The 22,514-nt window shown below is 40.4% G+C and overlaps 1 protein-coding gene across 2 annotated transcripts in view; it reads right to left on the bottom strand.

Annotated features, from left to right (window-relative positions):
* Positions 1–6,551: 6,551 nt before the first annotated feature.
* The window catches only part of SLC29A4 (solute carrier family 29 member 4), a 97,720-nt gene continuing 81,757 nt past the window's right edge, over positions 6,552–22,514 (bottom strand). For both annotated transcript variants that reach the window (XM_040357088.1, XM_040357087.1), the window contains 2 exons: positions 8,201–8,441; positions 6,552–7,123 (listed from right to left, as the gene is read on the bottom strand). In XM_040357088.1, the coding sequence (XP_040213022.1) occupies positions 6,981–7,123; positions 8,201–8,441 (384 nt within the window). In that variant the 3' untranslated portion in view covers positions 6,552–6,980. The remainder of the gene's footprint in view (positions 7,124–8,200; positions 8,442–22,514) is intronic.

Below are 22,514 nucleotides of genomic sequence, written 5' to 3'. Positions count from 1 at the left end.
GGCTGGACAACTCCCGCACCCCCCCCCCCGGCCACCCAAGCCCCCTCTCCCCCTTTACTAGCCACTAGCCGTTCTACTTTATTAGAGTAGAATGGCTGGTACTGGTACTCTTATAGGCAGTACCAGTGAGGAAGCTAGACATTATTTCACCCGGGGCAAAGAATCAGTTTGGTGCCCCCCCTTATGGGACAAGATTAGGCAGAAGTGAGAAACTTCCAGGCCATAGCTGTTGAGTCAGCTGTCTGTCCCCTCCCCCATGCTCCTCTGTCATCCCCCCTGCTCCTCTGATCCTCCCACTGCTTCTTTGTCCCCCCAGGTGAGCGCTGCGGGGAGGGAGAGGAGGTGAGTGCTGTGGGAGGGGAGAGACAGAGGAGCGGAGGGGGGCGGTGGTCCGCTGTCACTGAAGCCAGCCCACTGAGCCATCGGCCCACCAGGAAACTCCCTGTAGTCCCAATGGCCAGTCCATCCCTGGCTGCCGAGGGACCCCAGAAGACGTGGATCGGGGCCACTCTGTGCAAAACAAACTGCACAGTAGAGGTAAGTATAACATGTTTGTTATTTTAAAGGAACATTTTTTTTCCCTTTACTAACACTTTAATGTGATATTTCAGTTTCAGTTTTTTCTAAAATTCTGTTATCACTTTGTCATTGTCACCGAGTGCAGATTATTGAGAAAATTTTTTTATTTAAACAACAAAAAGTGAAGGGGGTCTTTCTACTTTATGAATGCACTGTGGCATGAGGAAAGATTTACATTTTTGTCAGAGGCACTTACTGTACAGTGCCTTGAAAAACTATTCATACCCGTTGAAATTTTCCAAATTTTGTCACGTTGCAACAAAAAACATAAATGTATTTTATTGAGATTTTATGTGCTAGACCCACACAAAGTGGCACACGATTGTGAAGTGGAAGGAAAATAATGATAAATGGTTTCACATATTTATTTGTAAAAAAAATAAATAGAAAAGGTGTGGCGTGCATTTGTATTCAGCCCTCTTTACTCTGATACTCCTAACTAATATCTAGTGAAACCAATTGCTTTCAGAAGTCACCTAATTAGTAAATAGAGTCCACCTGTGTATAATTTCATCTCAGTATAAATACAGCTGTTCTATGAACCCTCAGAGGTTTGTAAGAGAACCTTAGTGAACAAACAGCATCATGAAAGCCAAGGAACAAATCAAAAATGTCAGCTATAAAGGTGTGGAGAATTTTAAACGAGGGTTAGGTTATAAAAAAATATCCCAAGCTTTGAACATCTCACAGAGCACTGTTCAATCCTAAATCCAAAAATGGAAATAAATGGTACAACTGCAAGCCTACCAAGACATGGCCGTCCACCTAAACTGACAGGACAGGCAAGGAGAGCATTAATCAGAGAAGCAGCCAAGAGGCTCATAATAACTCTGCAGAGATCCACAGCCCAGGTGGGAGAATCCATCCACAAGACCTCTATTAGTCGTGCACTCTACAAATCTGTCCTGTGAAAGAGTGGCAAGAAGAAAGCCATTGTTGAAAGAAAGCCATAAGAAGTCCTGTTTGCAATTTGTCAGAAGCCATGTGGGGGACACAGCAAACATGTGGAAGAAGGTGCTCTGGTCAGATGAGACCAAAATAGACCTTTTTGGTCTAAAAGCAAAATGCTATTTGTGTGGTGGAAAACGAACACTGCACATCACCCTGAACACACCATCTTGTGAAACGTGGTGGCAGCATCATGTTCAGCAGGGATAGGGAAGCTGGTCAAAGTTGATAGGAAGATGGATGGAGCCAAATACAGGGCGATCATAGAACAAAACCTGTAATGCCACGTACACACGATCATTTTTCAGCATGTAAAAAAAATAAAGTTTTTCCAACTTCATCAATAAAACGACGTTGCCCACACACCATCGTTTTTAAAAAATGCTCTAACACGTACAACGGCACTATAAAGGGGAAGTTCCATGCCGATGATGTCACCCTTGGGGCTGCTTTAGCTGATTCCGTGTTAGTAAAAGACAATTCACGCTTTTCTGTCTGTTACAGCGTGATGAATGTGCTTACTCCATTATGAACGGTAGTTTTACCAGAACGAGTGCTCCCGTCTCATAACTTGCTTCTGAGCATGCGCGGGTTTTTAAAGTCGTTTTAGCCCACACACGATCATTTTTTACAACCCGAAAAACGACATAGTTTAAAACGTTGTTAAAAAATGCATCATGTTCGGAAAAAAAAATTGTCGTTTTTCAGAACCCGAAAAATGATATGAAGCCCATACACGATCATTTTAAATGACATTTTTTTAAAACAACGTTTTTTTCATGCCGAAAAATGATCGTGTGTACGCGGCATTAGAGTCTGCAAAAAACTTGAGATTGGGGCGGAGGTTTACCTTCCAGCAAGACAACAAACCTAAATATACAGCCAGAACTACAATGAAATGGTTTAGATCAAAGCATATTCATGTGTTATGCCGCGTACACACGATCATTTTTCGGCACAAAAAAAAACCAAAGAAAATAAACAAAGTTTTTCCAACTTCATCATTAAAAACTACGTTGCCCACACACCATCGTTTTTTCAAAATGATGAACAAAGCGCGGTGACGTACAACACGTACGACGGCACTCTAAAGGGGAAGTTCTATTGGGCTGCTTTTAGCTGATTCCGTGTTAGTAAAAGACGATTCACGCTTTTTCTGGCTGTTACAGCGTAACGAATGTGCTTACTCCATTATGAATGGTAGTTTTACCTGAACGAGCGCTCCCATCTCATAACTTGCTTCAGGGCATGTGCGGGTTTAAAACGTCGTTTTTGCCCTCACACGATGATTTTTAACAACACGAAAAAGGAAATTTTTCAGAAGCCGAAAAACGATGTGAAGCCCACACACGATCATTTTAAATGACGTTTTTAAAAACGTTGTTTGTTTTCATGACGAAAAATGATCGTGTGTACGCGGCATCAGAATGGCCCAGTCAAAGTCCAGACCTAAATTCAATTTGGGAATCTGTGGCAAGACTTGAAAATTGCTGTTCACAGACACTTTCCATCCAATCTGACAGAGCTTGAACTATTTGGCAAAGAAGAATGGGCAAACATTTCACTCTCTGGATGTGCAAAGCTGGTAGAGACATCCCCAAAAAGACTTGAAGCTGTAATTGCAGTGAAAGGTTGTTCTATAAAGTATTGACTCAAGGGGGCTGAATACCCATGTACGCCACACTTTTCACATATTTGTAAAAAAAATTGAAAACCATTCATCATTTTCCTTCACAATTATGTGCCACTTTGTGTTGGTCTATCACATAAAATCCCTATAAAATACATTTACGTTTTTGGTTGTAACATGACAAAATTTGCAAAATTTTAAGGGGTATGAATACTTTTTCAAGGCACTGTATATCCAAAAAAAAGGTCTGGTAAGGGTTTGTTTCTTGTATATGTCGAGTACTCTGGTGGTGATATCTATTGCTCAAGAAGTGCAGCAGCAATTAAATCCATTTCTACTTTCACTGATGTGTTTTAATTAATTTTGCATTATGAAAAATGAAACAGCAAAATTGGGTACATCCTTACTGTAAGAAAAGTGATGCTCCAATGTGGTGGTTGTGGGAGGGAAGTACATACAAAAAGCCAGCCACTAGACTCTATATATAACTGAAACATATCTTTTGGGTAGGCTGTAACTTCTAGCACTCCAGAGCATTGAGTTGAGATTTTCCCTATTGGCAGTTTTTATACTATCTCTATAGTCAGGTATGTTAGGAAACAACATAGTCATTTTATTATATTACAGGACATGGCTCAAATGCATCATACTTCTTCCTCCATTGTTGGCTCCCCTTATTATCATTACTTCTTTCTGTCAAATCTTAACCTCAGTCTAAAATCGAAATATTGGGCAAGGCATCCTTACTGAGCAATATTCAGATTTGGAGTTTTAATCTTTTTAAATAAAAAAAAGTTGGACAGTTTGTTAGTTTTTTTCAGGCAGACCTGATCGGATGCTCCATTCAGCCATATGGAGCAGCAATAGTCAGCAGTGACATGTTCGCTGACACCAGCTGCTATCCGATTCAAACCTGTCCACAAAATCCAGATGGATGGAGACTCTAATTTCCATCTGTCTGGTGGATGGGATCAGATGAAAATGGACAGGTGGTCCGTTTTTATCCGATCTCCCTATAGAAGACAGCGGGGCTCTGTGGGACCTGTCATCCTCCTGCATAGCAGGGATCAGTGGATCTATCCCCCGCTGAGCAAAGTGGAGCCTGTCGGGCGCACCAATAGTGTGAAAGAGCCCTTAAAGCAGGGGTAGGCAACCTTGACCCTCCAGCTTTGGTGAAACTACAAATCCCATCATGCCTCTGTCTCTAGGAGTCATGCCTGTGATTGTCAGGGTCTTGCAATGTCTCATGGGACTTGTAGTTTCAAAACAGCTGGATCGCCAATGTTGCCTACCCCTGCCTTAAGGTGTTACTAAACCCACAACAGTAAAATTAGTTTGTATATGCAGTAAAGCATGCTTGTTATACTCACAGTGGAACCTAAGGGGTTAATCCCCTGCATTGTGTAAAAAGGCAGCTTGAGCCTGTATGCAGAGATCCTCCTCTTCTTCCACTGATTCCAGAACAGGCCCAGATGAGACAGGTACTGGAGTCAGGCTGCACATGCTTAGTTAGGTGTGTATTGCTAGAGTATTTTTATTTTCTTGAAAGAGTGCATGTGATCAGCACAGGGCCAATCAGCACTGTCCAGAGGGTCAGGGATCCTGATAGGACAGCTCAATGCAGTATGAAAACTCCTCCTGCAAGCTTTACCAGGAACTGATAGAAGTCACAAGACTGCTGATGAAAAAACTTATTTAGCAGTTTATATTTACTAAAATGATTGCATTTCCATGTTCGGTGTACTGTGGGAGATCTATATAGTGAATGCAGGGTCCTGGGTTTAGTAACACTTTAACCACTTCAATACAGGGCATTTTCACCCCCTTCCTGCCCAGACCAATTTTTAGTTTTCAGCGCTGTCGCACTTTGAATGACAATTGCGTGGTCATGCAACACTGTACCCAAATAAAATCTTTGTTTTTTTTCCCCACAAATAGAGCTTTCGTTTGGTGGTATTTAATCACATCTGCCGTTTTTATTTTTTGCGCTATAAACAAAAGAAGAGCGACTATTTTGAAAAAAAAAACACTATTTTTTACTTTTTGATTTAATAAATATACATTTTTTATTATTATTATATTTTTTCCTCAGTTTAGGCCAATACGTATTCTTCTACATAATTTTGGTAAAGAAAAAATCGGAATAAGCGTATTTGATCGGTTTGCGCAAAAGTTATAGCGACTACAAAATAGGGGATAGTTTTATGGCATTTTTATTAAAACTTTTTTTTTTACTAGTAATGGCGACGATCAGTGACTTCTAGCGTGACTGTGACAGTATAGCGGACACTTCGGACACATTTTCGGGACCATTGTCATTTTTACAGCGATCAGTGCTATAAAAATGCACTGATTACTGTGAAAATGACACTGGCAGTGAATGGGGTTAACCACTAGGTGGCGCTGAAGGGGTTAAGTGTGCCTAGGGATGTGTTCTAACTGTATGGGGGATGGGCTGTGTTCACTGTCCTGTCACTAGGAAGACTGGGGAAATGCTTGTTTACATCAGCATTGCCCCCTTCTTCCTCACTGTGACACAATCGCGGGTATGCCCGCGGACATCAAGTCTGCGAGACCTGTGGTCGGATTTACGGAGCTTGCACGTGTCCACAATGCCGCTTCTTAAAGGGGACGTATATACACGTCCTTGTGCCTGCCTGTGCCATTCTGCCGACGTATATCTGCGTGCGGCGGTCGGCGTGTGGTTAATGAGAGTATGATTTTTAAAGAGGAGCTCCACCCTAAAGTGTATCTCCCGCTGATCGAATTCCTCGCCCCCTCCGGTGTCACATTTGACACCTTTCAGGGGGGAGGGGGTGCAGATACCTGTCTAAAGACAGGTATTTGCACCCACTTTCGGCCACAGTCTGCGGGCAGGACGTCACCTCCTGTCCCCGTTGTTCCTGGGAACACTCAGCGGGAGCCAATCATCAGGCGCAGCGCAACTCGCGCATGTGCCGTTGGGAACTGGGCAGTGAAGCCGGAGCGCTTCACTTCCTGGTTCCCTCACCGAGGATGGCGGGGGGGGCAGCAGAGTGACGAGCGATCGCTCGTCCTCTGCTGCGGACGGCGCTGGACTCCAGGACAGGTAAGTGTGCCGATATTAAAAGTCAGCAGCTGCAGTATTTGTAGCTGCTGGCTTTTAATATTTTTTTTTCGGCGGACATCCTCTTTAATGATAATGGAAAGGATGTATATATAATATCAAAATATCTATGAATTTCAAGCTCCCACAAAGCCTTTAATGGTTGGCTTCAAGTAGAATAAAATATAGACGCCATGCCACGCACAATGCCTATCATTTCCCTTTCACGCATTACTTTCATGTTGTGCTCACTTTGATTTCAGCCTTTACTACACCGTTTCAAATAGGAAAAAAAATGACACAAGCAAATTTGATGATTAAATATCCTTTTGTTTACAGTTTTCCAAGGCATACAACCCACATTTACGTTTGCATATGAATCTGCATGATTTAATTTGTTTATAAAAAAATATCAAATTTCCACTTTTTGTTGTAAAAGTGTTACATATAAAGAAAAGAAAACAAGAACAATACTTGAACAAAACACAGACTTTTATAAAATGACACTACACAAAAAGGCTTTGGCAAAATGACAAAAGTGATATACTCATGTAAATATGTTGTCAGATTTGATATTCCATCAAGTGCATGTGCTTGCACAAATGTGGTTTTATCAAAAAGTTCAATACTTGTGAAATGTCTAATAACGGCATCTGTCATAATAACAATGTGTTTTAGAATTAAAATAAATATTGCAAATGTTTCAGTAGTAACAAACCAATTTTGAGGTTGATATATTCAAATCTCTGGAGGCAGTGAACTGTTGTATGTCTCTGGATGGAAGCAAATACTTTGGGAAGTACTAGATAAACTGTAGGCAAAATAAGCTACAGCTGACCCAAGCATTAGTCCAGTCATGTACGACACAGTCATGGTGTTTCCTGCAGAATAAAAGAGAAAAACAAATGACTAAAAGCAAACAAACCACGAGCACAATAAAAAGAGACCAAAGTTCATCTACGTAATGCCAAAACGTTCTGCTTTAGTATTGGATAGTCAAACACGTTAAAGTAGTAGTAAGCTCCCCTCTGTGATTTTTACCTACAGGTAAGCTTATAATAAGGTTTACCTGTAGGTAAAATGAATACAGTTGAACCTTGGATTACGAGTATACTCCGTTCCAGGAGTATGCTCGTAATCCAAAGTACTCGCATATCAAAGCGAGTTTTCCCATTGAAGTCAATGGAAACTAAAATAATTTGTTCCGCATTGACTTCAATGGGATGCAATACCGAATGTGGCCAGATGTGGGGGGCACCAGAGAGTGCCGAAAACGGGCAAAAAGGCCAGAGGACACTTCAGCTCGATTCCTGCGCCCCCGTACCTCAGGCCAAATAAGGTACTGCAGGCATATTTACCTTGAATTATGCTCGTCTTGCAAGTCAACACTCGCAAGCCGAGTCAGAATTAAAAAAAAAAAAGTTGCTTGCAAATTAAAACGCTCTCAAACCAAGTTACCTATTTTCGGCTCTGTTTGACTTCTATGCCCCGTACCTCAGGCCAAATGAGGTACTGCAGGCCTATTTACCTTGAATTATGCTCGTCTTGCAAGTCAACACTCGCAAACTGAGTCAGAATAAAAAATAAAAAAAAAGTTGCTCGCAAATCAAAACGCTCTCAAACCAAGTTACTCTTAAACCGAGGTTCCACAGTATCTCCGAAACATGCACTGTTTAGGAGATATTCCAGTGAGCGGCAGCCGGTGACCTCACCAGCGCACATGCTCTGAAGGAACGGCATACCCGTGCCATTGCTTCAGAGCTGTGTACCATGGCCAAAACACTATTTCAAAATATACAGTAAAGTATGACCAGAAATATTTGGGCAAAACCAAAGCACTGTTAATTTCTGAAGCTGTCATCAACGGCGTAAGACCATTGTTGACTATTGGTTTACATCTTGCGTTTTCAATAAAACAGCATTCAAGCTTCTATAGGTTAAATGAAACCAATTCATACCTGCCAGCTCTCTTTGTTCCGGCACTACTTTTCCTGATGCCAGTATCATAGGTACACTGCCAAAATACCCATTGGTGATTCCCATAAGCAGGGAAAAGATGCATGGCCAAGCAGGGTGACTAAAGGTTGGCTTCCCACTTGGATACACACACATTATAAAAAGTGGAATAAATACAGCACGAGTGCTAGAACATATGAGGAGATTAACACCGCTCCAGTTGTATGGTAAAGCTGCCAGTATCTATAATGAAAAAAACAAAGGGAAAGTTATCAAATTTATATTATTTATACTTATCGTGTACATATGGGTAGTGATAAATAGTATCTATATGGTAAATACTGTAATTGTACTGAAAAACATTAAAAACTGAACTTAATAGGGTGATTGTGATTGTTTCATTAGACACTCGGGCTATCTGGCTTTTCATTCCTCCTTTTAAAGGGAATGTTTAGAGTTACATGTTATACCTCTTTCTGGTGCACAAAAATGCTAAATTTGTATTTTGGCCTTCAGGCCGCTTTCACACTGGGGCGTGGGCGGCATCGGCTGTAAAGCGCCGCTAATTTTTAGCGGTGCTTTACCATTATATTTGCGGAGGTATTCGGCCGCTAGCGGGGCACTTTTAACCCCCGCTAGCGGGCGAATAAGGGTTAAAACCACCCGCAAAGCACCTCTACAGCGGCATCTTTGCCGGCGGTTCGGCCGTGGTGCCCATTCATTTCAATGGGCAACAACAGTGGAGGAGAGGTGTACACACTGCTCCTTCACCGCTCCAAAGATGCTGCTTGTAGGAAAAAAAATGTACATCCTGCCAGCGCACCGCTCCAGTGTGAAAGCCCGAAGGCTTTCACACCAGAGTGAGAGGAGCGATTTTTTTCAGGGCGCTTTGCAGGCGCTAATTTATAGCGCTATAGCGCCTGCAAAGCACCTCAGTGTGAAAGGGGTCCAACTTAGAGGCACGCATTTCTACCGATTAGTTTACATTCTCACGCCAGCTTCTCTTCTGGTGATCCATGTGTGTCTATTAAGAATTATAATAAAAAAGTATAATTGCATTGAAAGTAACCCCAATCTTAGGGTCACTGGATTAGATGACATGGAAAACATTTTCATTTCCATAGATTAGTAGAGGAATAGGATTCATACATAGTCTTCAATAGTATCTTGATTGTTTTATATTCTGTTACTATTGTAACATACTAATGAAAGTACTTTAAAAAATCTTCAATTTAGATATAAAATATAATTATCATAAACTATGCTGTTAGAGATAAGAGTTTACACAATCTTCATCTTATCGTATAAATTAACAGTATACACACTGAATTATACTGATAGGATCACCAATTAAAAAGTTAATAAAATAGAATATCTGTTTTAATCTTCAACATACATAGTCAAAATATCAGTGTTACCATTTACAATTTCTGCTTTTTTATGCGGTTTGTTGTAGTATATATCCTGCACTTTATTTACGGACATGCATATAAGCTTTTAGTACAATATGATTTTATATACCATATGAATTATGAATACTTTTATATCTTCAGTTTTGTTTACTCTATGATATATTTTATTGTACTTGATGTTACCCATTCAGTAACTTATTAAAAACAAACTACTTCGATTATTTAACATTTAGGGCTTGTTCACAGTGCAACGCGGCGCAGGAAACCAGTTTTTCGCGTTTCCCAAACCATGCTCAAAATGCACTGGGTGTGCAATCTGCTGCAGTTGTCAATATAATTCTAACGACACCCCAAACGCGGTGCATTTGCCTGCACCAGATCGCACGGTACCCTGCAGTACCATGCAATCTGCTGCAGTGCATTTTTGAAAAGTGCATGAACTACTTTTGGTGCAATACAGTGCAATATCAGATGAAAATTGCACTGTGCAATATTTTATAGAAATTACATAGGAAAGCAGACCGCATTCCTGTGTGATTCAGGTGTGAATTGGCACTTATTATTTAACAGTTTACTTTGGCCTTTAATATTCCATAAATGCACTCTATTGAATCATTGTATGTATCTTTCCAGAAGAACCACTAACCCTTAGAAAGACAAAATTGTCAAAGAGCGTTTCTAGGCATTTTTAACAAATGAAAGCATTTAGTGAGCTACTAAAGCAGCCCATAGATTAGTCTTTTTTTTCATTCAACCATTGGGCTGAGCAGAAAATAATTACCCAATTCCCCCATCTACACATATGAGGTGGATGGGGGAATCCTCCTCTCCAAGTCATTGATTGTATTCTGACAGAGGGGAGACTTATTCACCATCAGATTACACTGATCAGTGCTGCAGGCTATAGCTGGTGGGTGATGCCAATCTAGTGGAATTTTTTTAACGTGCCAGTTTTACAAAAGTCAATCGGTAGATCAACTTCTGTACAACCACCCTGCCCATACATGGATCAAAATTTGACCAATTCCTGTCAATTGCTGGGCCCTGAAATAGCTAAAGCCCATATTATCTCATAATGACAAAAGAAACTATCATGTTTTTTGGACTTGTATTTTTCATATTGTCTGCCAAATATACTCCTCTTTTTGTATAATTATCACTAATTTGCAGTCACTGTTTGTGAACTGTTTTTAGCCTTTGACCCCAGTAATCACTAACTTAGATTAGGTGTCAAAAACCTTGTACTTCAAGTAGAACTATAGGCAAAATTTTTGTATTTTCATTTTGGATAGAGTGGGAGGGTTATAGCTCTTTTTTTGCCATTCCATTGAGGAGATTTACCTCCACTTCCTGTCCCATAGCCAAAACAGGAAATGAGAAAAATTCCTGCAAACTAAGGAAATTCTTTGGACCCCCCTAGGTCAACAAAACTAGATTTCCCCTCTATTACTTTTCTGGGGACAATTGGGGATATTCTTTTACTTTAATTTTCAATGATAATGGTAAACAGGACAAATAGAGAGGGTAAATCTCCCTAACGAGAGCGCAAAAAGCAATAAAAATAGTCAGGTGTTCTAATCCATCTTCACACTATCCAAAACAGAAAAAAAAATGTGTTTAGTTATACTTTCAGTGCTTCTAATTTGCGCACCATCTCCATAATACAATTACACTAAAATACTGGTAAATGGAAGTTAAACACTGCAAAGAAGGATCAACTAATGCCTTGTACACACGATCGGAATTTCCGATGGGATAAAATCCGATGTAATTTTCCGTCGGAATTCCATTCAAACTATCTTGTATACACACTGTCAGACCAAATTCCGACCGTCCAAAACGCGGTGACGTAAAACACTACGACAAGCCGAGAAAAATGAAGTTCAAGGCTTCCGAGAATGCATCGACTTGATTCTAAGCATGCGTGTTTTTTTCTCTGTTGGAGTTCCACACAGACGATCGGAATTTCCGATAGGATCTTTTTCCATCGGAAAAAAATAAAACATGTTCTTTTTCTAAACTCTGATGGAAAAAAGGCAGATGAATATCTGATGAAAAAATTTGGTCAGACTTTTTTCATTGTAAATTCCGATCGTGTGTACAAGGCATTAGTCATAGAGTATGTGAAGAGGAAGAAATGCCACAGAACTAGGGAAGAATGATTTTTGTCCATTTAAACTAAAAGGTGAGAACACAGTATATACCAATTACCAGTCTATAGCTGTTTTGGGGATAATATACAAGTGTTGCATGCACGCACAGGAAATGAGTAGCTATTGAATTAATTTAGCAAGAACAAAAGGGACAGGTTATGCATGAACATTTTATAATACATCACACATTTGGAACGATTTACTTTTATAATATGGAACATCAATTTGGGGGACTGGTGAACATTTGGCCTCGGAGACACCCTTGTTGGCCTAAACAACATGAGTTTATTGTAACATACCTTTTCACTTGCATATGCTAAAAACAAGGGGTTGTAGATTTTTTTTTTTTAAAGTAAGTACTTTATCAGCTAAACAGATAGACTGCTGCTATGTGAAAATTATATGGGCTCATTAAAAAAAAAATAACATGCTATAATTTAGAAATAATTCTTATCATCTCCCTTTAATCACTTCAGCCAAGTAAGGATTTACCCCCTTCTTGGCTTGCCCTTTTTTTGCGATTCGGCACTGCGTCGCGTTAACTGACAATTGCACGGTTGTGCGACACTGTACCCAAACAAAATTGATGTCCTTTTTTCCCCACAAATAGAGTTTTCTTTTGGTGGTATTTGATCACCTCTACGCTTTTTATTTTTTGCGCTATAAACAAAAAAAGAGCGTACATTTTGAAAAAAAAAAACAATATTTTTTACTTGTTGCTATAATAAATATCCCCAAAAAATATATATATAAAAAATAATTTCTTCTTCAGTTTTAGGCTAATATGTATTCTTCTACATATTTTTGGTAAAAAAAATAAAATAAATTGCAATAATAATATTGATTGGTTTGCACGTCTACAAAATAAGGGATAGATTTATGGCATTTTTATTATGATTTTTTTTTATTAGTAATGGCGGCGATTTGTGATTTTTTATCGTGACTGCGACATTGCGGCGGACAAATCGGACACTTTTGACACATTTTTGGGACCATTGACATTTATACAGCGATCAGTGCTATAAAAATGATTACTGTATAAATGTTCTTGGCAGGGAAGGGGTTAACACTAGGGGCGATCAAGGGGTTAACTGTGTGTTCCCTAACTGTGTGGGGATGGGACCAACTAGGAGAGAGGACAGATTGTTTTTTCTACTTTGTAGAAACACACTATCTGTCTCCTCTCCTCTGATAGCACAGGTATTTGTATTTTTACACACGCAGGTCTGAACAAGGGTGATGGGTATATGGTTATATATCGCCTAGCAACCGTCATTGACTGTGGGTTTTAACATACATTATTTGTTTTGGGTAAATAGAAAAGGGCGAATAAAAAATGATGCATCTATGAACCGTCATCAACAGTTGAGAACATGGGAAGCCAGTGTCTTGGGGCTCAGACATGGTATTAGATTAGGAAGAAGAACTCTGAAGATTTCTGAAAGAAATGCAGGATGAAGAAAAAGTGAAGATCAAAGAGATGGATTCATGATATGGAAAAGAACGTAACAAAGATTGTAGACAGAAGACTGAGATCGAAGGTGGGCATAGAGGAATTAGCTAATTGCAGGAAACCAGGGTTCTTCAATAACCCTGGTTATAGAACCCCCAAAAATAGGGAAGTGAGAGGGGAAAGAGACATTAGTTTTATATGTATGCCATACTCATTTTTGCTCATCTTATTTGACCTCCTTGTTATCTCATCGACTCTACTATCTGCTGTTTCATCCTTCAGATCCTCTCACTTCTTTGATTTGTAATAAAACAGTTCATCGCAGTCTGTTTTTTACCTATAATAACATTTACTGTTGCTAACAATCTGACACCTTCAACTCCACAATCTTTTTGAAGGATAATGTTTCATTCCTCTAAACCTCAAAGTCGCCTCCTATTTATTTAACATTTTCATTCTGAAAAAGCTGATTGCCTGGATTTCTTTAAAATGTTGGTGACACTTCTGCCCTACCACTTATGCATCAACAAACCTGTGTACAAACCTGTATCCAATATAATTGAACCTGTGTAATTAATGTGTGTCCTGGATTAAAGGAATGATGTGGCAACCCTATTGTAAACCCAGGCAGAAATAAAAACCTGCATTACAAAGACATAATGAGCTAGTATGCATAGCATACTAGCTCATTATAATATACTTACCTTAGATCGAAGCCCCTGCAGCGGTTCCAGCACACCGCTTTGGCTGGCGACGCGTCTCCTGGAGTTATTTCGGGTATCGCAGACACCGGCGCTGTGATTGGCCAGAGCTGCGATTACATCACTTCCACGCATGCGCGCAAGAGCAGCCAGTAACGGCACACCAGCTGAAGAAATGGCACGTACGAGCCGTCTCTTCAGTGTGCATGGGCCAATGACATCAGCACATGCGTATACAGTGAATATCTCTTAAACTATGCAAGTTTATGAGAAATTCACGGTAGATACAGGTAAGCCTTATTGTAGGCTTACCTGTAGTACTGTAGTATCAAAACTGATTTCAAAGGGTTTACAACCACTTTTTAAGTGGATGTAAACCCTTACATGTACACAGTGAAGTGAACAGCCTCAGATGATACACAGAGATTAAATAAATCTCCCTACCAGTGGCGGCTGGTGAAGTTTTAGCATATAATCCACCCACTCTGTCCTCTGTATTCCACTTCTTCCACCCATAGTGTCAGGAGTATTTAGCTCAGCATCACAGGACAGAGTATACATCCCCAGAATCACAGAACAGGAGTATACAGCCCCAGCACCACAGGACAGAGTATACAGTCCCAGCTTCCCAGGACAGAGTATACAGCCCCAGCACTGACTGATGATTATTGATCTATATCCACTTCCCCATAGTGTCTTTTGGTATGGGTATGCGGAGAGCTTCCTAATAAAGGTAGCAAACAGAAACAGATATTTTTCTCTAACTTGTGACCCATCGCTCTAGCACAGAGGGGGGACAGTCTCCTCAGTTGTTCTTTCAGTTGGTTTTAGCAAACAAATTGTAATGCAGCAATAACAACTTTACTTTTCCTAAGAGCCTACTAATTCTGGATTCCACAGAGCCATGGCGTCACTTCCGGTTTCTCACTGGCACAGAGAAACCGGAAGTGACGCTACAGCTCTGAGGGAAAGCACCGCCCATGTCTTACGGTGGTGCCAATAAAAAAAAGACATCAACATGAATGAAGGAGTGTTCAAGCTAATTGCAGCAAAAAAATAAGCAAATTAAGCAGGTCACCTGCAATCGCGTGAATGCATAGACGTCACGCTTCCAATAAGGCGCTGTGTCCAGTGCCCGAACACAGTGCACTTAAAGAACCTTTTTTTGTGACTGGCTTTGGGGGGAAGCGCCCATGCACCCCCCTATGAATGTTATATTTGTATATCTGTTGTCTTTAGCTTTCTACATTCTTTAGAAGTGCAAATCGTGTTACAAATCTTTCTTCCTATTTCAGCAGTAGGTATGGAGTCTGGGCATACACTGTGTGAAAGCTGATCCGAGGAATGGCACACACCTCCCACTCCACATAGGCAGAGGAATGAAGAAACTTGCAGAGCTGCAGTGTGAATAGGCTAGCTCTCTGCTAATCTATCTCTAAGCACCCTCCCTGACATAAATTTCCTATTTTTAAGAACTTGTCAGAAGTTATGCTGATAACAGAGGAATGAAGCAGCAGAAAGACACAGCACTTTAAAGAGAGATAAGTAAACACTACAGATATATGGGTCCAGGTCAGATTTCATGAATGGGGTTTGCAACCACTTTAACCAGTTCCCGACCCCCGCATGTACATATACGTCCACAATATGGCACGTACAGGCACATGGGCGTACATGTACGTCCTTGCCTATTAGCGGGTGGGGGGTCCGATCGGGACCCCCCCCGCTACATGCGGAGGTCGGGTCCGCTCGGGGGAGCGATCCGGGACCACGGCGCGGCTATTTGTTTATAGCCGCTCCGTCGCGATCGCTCCCCGGAGCTGAAGAACGGGGAGAGCCGTATGTAAACACGGCTTCCCCGTGCTTCACTATGGCGGCGCATCGATCGCGTCATTCCCTTTATAGGGAAGACACGATCAATGACGTCATTCCTACAGCCACACCCCCCTACAGTTGTAAACACATACTAGGTGCACCCTAACTCCTACAGCGCCACCTGTGGTTAACTCCCAAACTGCAACTGTCATTTTCACAATAAAGAATGCAATTTAAATGCATTGTTTGCTGTGAAAATTACAATGGTCCCAAAAATGTGTCAAAATTGTCCGAAGTGTCCGCCATAATGTCGCAGTCACGAAAAAAATTGCTGATCGCCGCCATTAGTAGTAAAAAAAAAAAAATTAATAAAAATGCAATAAAACTATCCCCTATTTTGTAAACGCTATAAATTTTGCGCAAACCAATCGATAAACGCTTATTGCGATTTTTTTTACTAAAAATAGGTAGAAGAATACGTATCGGCCTAAACTGAGGAAAAAAAATGTTTTTATATATGTTTTTGGGGGATATTTATTACAGCAAAAAGTAAAAAATATTGCATTTTTTTCAAAATTGTCGCTCTATTTTTGTTTATAGCGCAAAAACTAAAAACCGCAGATGTGATCAAATACCACCAAAAGAAAGCTCTATTTGTGGGGGGGAAAAGGACGCCAATTTTGTTTGGGAGCCACGTCGCACGACCGCGCAATTGTCTGTTAAAGCGACGCAGTCCCGAACTGTAAAAACACCTTGGGTCTTTAGGCTGCATATTGGTCCGGGGCTTAACTGGTTAAGTCTGTCTCCACTAACATACCTTGCCTCAGTGTTTTAATTGCCATGCCAGCCGCCAGATCCTTATGCCTGGTTATCCTGCTCCTGAGCTAGCCTTGCATCCTGTGCCCTGCTGCTTTACTCCTTCTCCTTGATTTCCTTGTTCCTGTACCCAGTCTTGATTCCCCTTTTCCTTACATTCCTAGTATTCCCTGTTACCTGTGTCCCTCATTGTGTATTAATTTGTATATATTGTTAGATTGCTGAAGTTTGTCATTCAGTTTTGATTTCCATGCATTCTCATGTTTATTGCTTGCTGGTGCGATTATCTTCCATCCACTGTAAATAAATCTCACTTTAAAGACATATGGTCTGGTCCAAGTTTCTTGGTGCAGCAACATATATCTGGTCATCCCAGCTGTTGACTCCTGACAGCTCAGTACTGAGCACTCCTGTGGTAATTTATGACTAGAGGGATTAGTAAACAAGATTGATGTTTACATCTCCTCTGTGAACAAACATGGAAGTGATCAGTGCTGGGAAGCAGGGGAGAAGGAGATTGAGTATCCTATCAACTGTTCTAAATCTTTCTCTCTATCTCAAAAGTGAAACATGCGATCTGTTTAGACCCCCTAATATTTCCCCAACGACCCTGGTAACAGTACTGTTTAAAAAAATAAATAAACACCCTTTACAAGTATTACACATGCACCTGTGCACTACACACATTGTGGTAATGCATTTTAGGTGGGTTGTACACTGGTGCATGAACACACTAAGGGCCCATTCACAAGTATGAACACATCATTTTAATGCACAAAACCTGTGCACTGGTGTTTAACCACTTCCTTACTGGGCACTTAAACCCCTTCCTGACCAGAGGACTTTTTGCGATTCGGCACTGCGTCGCTTTAACTGACAATTGCGCGGTCGTGCGACGTGGCTCCCAAACAAAATTAACGTCCTTTTTTTCCCACAAATAGAGCTTTCTTTTGGTGGTATTTGATCACCTCTGCGGTTTTTATTTTTTGCGCTATAAACAAAAATAGAGCGACAATTTTGAAAAAAAAAAAAAGTTTTTACTTGTTGCTATAATAAATAGCTCAATTTTTTTTTACGTTTTTTTTTTATCCTCAGTCTAGGCCGATACGTATTCTACATATTTTTAGTAAAAAAAAAAAAAAAAATCGCAATAAGCGACTGGTTTGCGCAAAAGTTATAGCGCCTACAAAATAAGGGACAGAATTTTTTTTTTTTACTAGAAATGGCGGCGATCTGCGATTTTTATTGGGACTGCGACGTTATGGCGGACACATCGGACACATTTTTGGCGCCATTCACATTTATACTGCAATCAGTGCTATAAATATGCACTAATTACTGTATAAATGTGACTGGCAGGGAAGGGTTAACACTAGGGGGTGAGGAAGGGGTTAAATGTGTACCCTAATATTAGTGTTCTAACTGTGGGGGAAGGGGGGTGACTGGGGGGGGTGACCGATCTGTGTCTCTATGTACAAGAGACACAGATCCGTCTCCTCTCTCCCCTGAAAGCACCGCAGTGCGCGCTCGGGAGCGCACGCGGGGAACGTGCAAAGGGGCGGCCGTAAAAAGAGGGCCTGTTAGAGATTTGGAGACCGCGCTGCGGCCGTACAAACTCGTACGGCCGTCAGCAAGTGGTTAATGTGCGCACGCACTGCAGTGCATTGTGACAACACTTTGCAGTGCTTGTTTTCCTTCTCTTCTTTTAGCTTTTGTTTAAATTCTAATTTATTTAACTCTATGCACAGCAGCACACTGTTGTTGCACTTTGTGATGCATTGCGTTGCCATACAATATATGCATGCATCATGCTATCGCAACACACACCAGTGCAGTACGCACACAGCACTGTGGATCTAGTGTTGTTATAACATGGTAAGTGTAAAGACAGCTTCCAGATTTTATTTATAGTTTTACCGTTGCCTTCGATTTTTAACCATTGCGCAGAAAGGCACAATTGAAAATGTACAAATATTTGTTATTTATTCAATACAGGGCATTTTCATCCCCTTCCTGCCCAGACCAATTTTTAGTTTTCAGCGCTGTCGCACTTTGAATGACAATTGCGTGGTCATGCAACACTGTACCCAGGGTTTTTTTTCCCCACAAATAGAGCTTTCGTTTGGTGATATTTCATCACCTCTGCGGTATTTATTTTTTGCGCTATAAACAAAAGAAGAGCAACAATTCTGAAAAAAACACAATATTTTTTACTTTTTGATTTAATAAATATCACTTTTTGTAAAAAAAAAATCACAATAAGCGTTTATTGATTGGTTTGTGCAAATGTTATATCGTCTACAAAATAAGGGATAGATTTATGGCATTTTTTTTTACTAGTAACTGGCGGCAATCTGCGATTTTTATTGTGACTGTGACATTGCGACGGACATATCGGACACTTTTGACAAGTTTTTGGGACCATTCACATTTATACAGCGATTAGTGCTATAAAACTGCACTGATTACTGTGTAAATGTAAATGTCAGGGAAGGGGTTTAAACTAGGGGGCGATCGAGGGGTCAATATGTTCCCTAGTGAGTGATTCTAACTGTAGGGGGAGGGGACTCACAAGGGGAGGAGACCGATGTGTGACATCACGGCCGCCGGGCACACACACTGGGTCCCGAGCGATGCGGCGCTCAGGACGTCATATGACGTCCACCCGGAGGGAGGAAGGGTTCCCGCCGACGTCATTTTACAATGACTTGGTAGGGAAGGTGTTAATTCAATACAGTTGTATTTTTTAGATTTAGTAATATAATTGTATGTTATGTTTGTGTATGCTAATAATTTTAGTGTATTTATATAAAAAATATTGATTTGGTAAACATCACGTGATATACAAAGTCAGCAGTACCAGCAAAGTTCAATATTCAACATCCTATGGGTCCTGTGTATGGTTTGTGGGATATTTTAAAGGACTTTCAAAGCTGTAGATACATTTTTTTTTAAACATAATAGAAAAATGAAAAATAGCAAAAATGCCACTGAGTTAAAAGTGGACAGCAGTGCCTGGCAGCAAAAGGGTTAATTTTTTCTAAGGCCTGATATAAGTGTGCAGATCAGGTGTTCTTATTTCAACTTGCTTTCTGTATGCGATTTTTAGAAGAAACAATGGCAGTCTCCATATTTCTCTCATATTTTTTTTTATTAAAAGCATTTTCTGCATTGCTGCCATTGTAATAAGGTGGTTATTTATATTGAATTAATTTAATGATAAAGAAAGGAAATTAACAATTCTGTTCAATCAAGTTAAATATTCTTAAACATTCAGATAATATAGCTGCAAAATATTTTGCAAAGATTTATACAGTTCTAACTACGAAGAAAGATATCAAGCAATAATTTAGCTTCAGCAAGCTGATGTGTGATGGTACCGAGTCACTATATGTCAGTGCAGAGTCTATAGTTCCCTGAAAATGATAACAGGTTCTGTTCTCAAAGGCAAGATTACTGCAGATATTGAAACACTAATTCCACACAGCTGAATCCTACTATGTTCAATAGAGATTTACTCTTTGATCCCAGAATAAAGCCAAATATTACTAGAGTAATACAGTATTCAGATGTCTGGTATGTTAATTTAGTAATTTAGCTTCAATCCCAGGAGTCATATATCCAATCTCCCTGTGTCAATCTGTTTCTCTCTTATGCTTCTAGCTTAGCCTCAATACTTAAAACCCACTCCAGATTTATGCTTTTTCTGTTCCTACTTCAAAAGAAATATTCAAAGTTTTCAAGTTTAATTACATTTTCACAGGCAAGCAGTTCCAATGGGTTGCAATGGACTTCTTTGTGGACAGAATTTGGGCAGAACCATGAGAAAAATAATGCTTATGTGACTGCGTAAATGTTTTGTGTCAAAGTGGAGATGTTATTTAAAGGGTAGGACATTCAGAGGACTCAGAAGTGCTTGGCTCTGCTTATTAGCAACATGGGATGAAGGACAAGCTGAGTTGCTCTAAACAGATAGTCAAAAAAGAATGCGCATTTGCCAAGTTGAAATAACTACACAACTGTTTTTCGGGTTGTAAAAAATGAAGTTTTTTTTTATGTCATTAAAAACGACCGTGTATGGGCTCCAGAGCATTTTTCACGATGTAAAAAATGAACATGCTCTAATTTTTTACGTCGATTTTAACGTTGTCGTTTTTAATGTCGTAAGAAATGGTCGTGTGTGGGCTTTAACGATGTGAAAAAACCGTGCATGCTCAGGAGCAAGTTATGAGACGGAAGCGCTCGTTCTGGTAAAACTAGCGTTAATAATGGAGTAAGCACATTCATCACGCTGTAAAAAGCGTGAATCGCAGACTGAAAAGCGCAAATCGTCTTTTACTAACACAAAATCAGCAAAAGCAGCCCCAGGGGTGGCGCCATCCGAATGGAACTTCCCCTTTATAGTGCAGTCGTACGTGTTGTACGTCACCGCGCTTTGCTAGAGCATTTTTGTTTTCACGATCGTGTGTAGGCAAGGCCATTTTAACGATCGGGTTGAAAAAAACGTTTTTTCTAGACCATTAAAAATTTAATTTTTTACAACCCGAAAAATGGTCGTGTGTACGCAGCATTATAGTTATTAAGACACAACCCGAATCACTATCTGAAACTACAAAACAGGACAGTTTCAGTTTACTTGTAAATGTTTAACTTTCTTACAAAAAAAAAACTTGCTTGGTAGGTTTTAGTTTTCGCCTAGCCTTCCTTTTACTTTTTTCAACTGCCTCGCGCTAGACAGTCCCCTTACTTTCTATAGCTTCCCTTACAGCTAAAACCAGTCATAGATGGTTCGAATCTTGTTCAGTTCAGCAAGGAACCGGCAAGATTCCACCCATTTAGGGCAGGCTGATTGTACCCAAGGCGATCCATTGATAGACTTGGGTACAACCAGCATGTCAGATTGCCAGCGGCTATAGCCACTAGCAGCAATCAATGTGTTCTCCTAGCAGAGATGACCCCCCACCCCCACCCTAGGAAAACACAATAGCTCTGAGGGAATGATTCCCCCATTAACACAGACTGTGACTTGTTGGGGTAATCAAGCAATTTTCTTTTCTGCAACCTGTGCAGGAAATAAAATCACTAAATCTATGGCCTGCCTCAACCTTATCTCTTTTAAACTGACTCATATCTCCACCAACCTGCAGCAGACTGCCAGTCCTGCCCCCTTTCCCACCCATATGGTCCTGATCCACCCAGATTCCTGAACCTGTAGCTTGCTCAGCCTCTCAGCAAGTTGCTGAGAGGCTGAGGCAGCAACTCCCTGCACAGCCCAGCGCTCCAGTGAGTGGTGGAGGAGCAGAGCAGAGAGCCAATGACTGACAGTCAACAGGTCTCTGCAGCCTGAAGTGAGTGATTAGCAGTGTTTGATTGCTCAGTTCTCGGTCTTAGAGTCGGTGGGGGACAGATGCTGCAGCCACCTAGGTGAGTAGAATTTATTTTTTTATGAATCCTGAACTTCGCTTTAATGATATTATATTATGTAGATAATATGATATATTTAAAGTCTTTGCAATTTTATGTTGAGGAACATTATTCTGAAATTGCTGGGCAATTTTTATGTTTTATTTTAGTTTATAGATGTTTTTTTCAATAGCAGACACATAGGGTGCAATAAATCTGATGTGGAGGGTTCCCTTTCATATGGTGTGGCATAAAATAATCTTATCCCTACTGTTATAGATGAGAAACAGTGGTTGAAAGAGTCGGGGAAGCTACTAAACAATGGGACCAAGGGACTAGGCCTAGAAGAAAATAGGCCCTTGCCAAAATAATTGTCCCAAATTTGTAAGGTAATTGGAGTAAGTAATGGTAAGGTATCCTTATAGAGTCTCTGTGAGGGTTCTGTCCAAGGTAAAGAAGTGAGATCAGAGACAATAGGATTGTTCTCTAAAGTAGTCTATAGTTTGATAGAAGTTCCATGATACCAGTCTAGTATTCTAAGCAGTGAGGCTGTGTGGAAGTGC

The sequence above is a fragment of the Rana temporaria genome, chromosome 6 (assembly GCF_905171775.1).
Source record: "Rana temporaria chromosome 6, aRanTem1.1, whole genome shotgun sequence".
Classification (NCBI taxonomy): Eukaryota; Metazoa; Chordata; class Amphibia; order Anura; family Ranidae; genus Rana; species Rana temporaria.
This window is presented reverse-complemented; position numbering and strand designations above follow the sequence as displayed.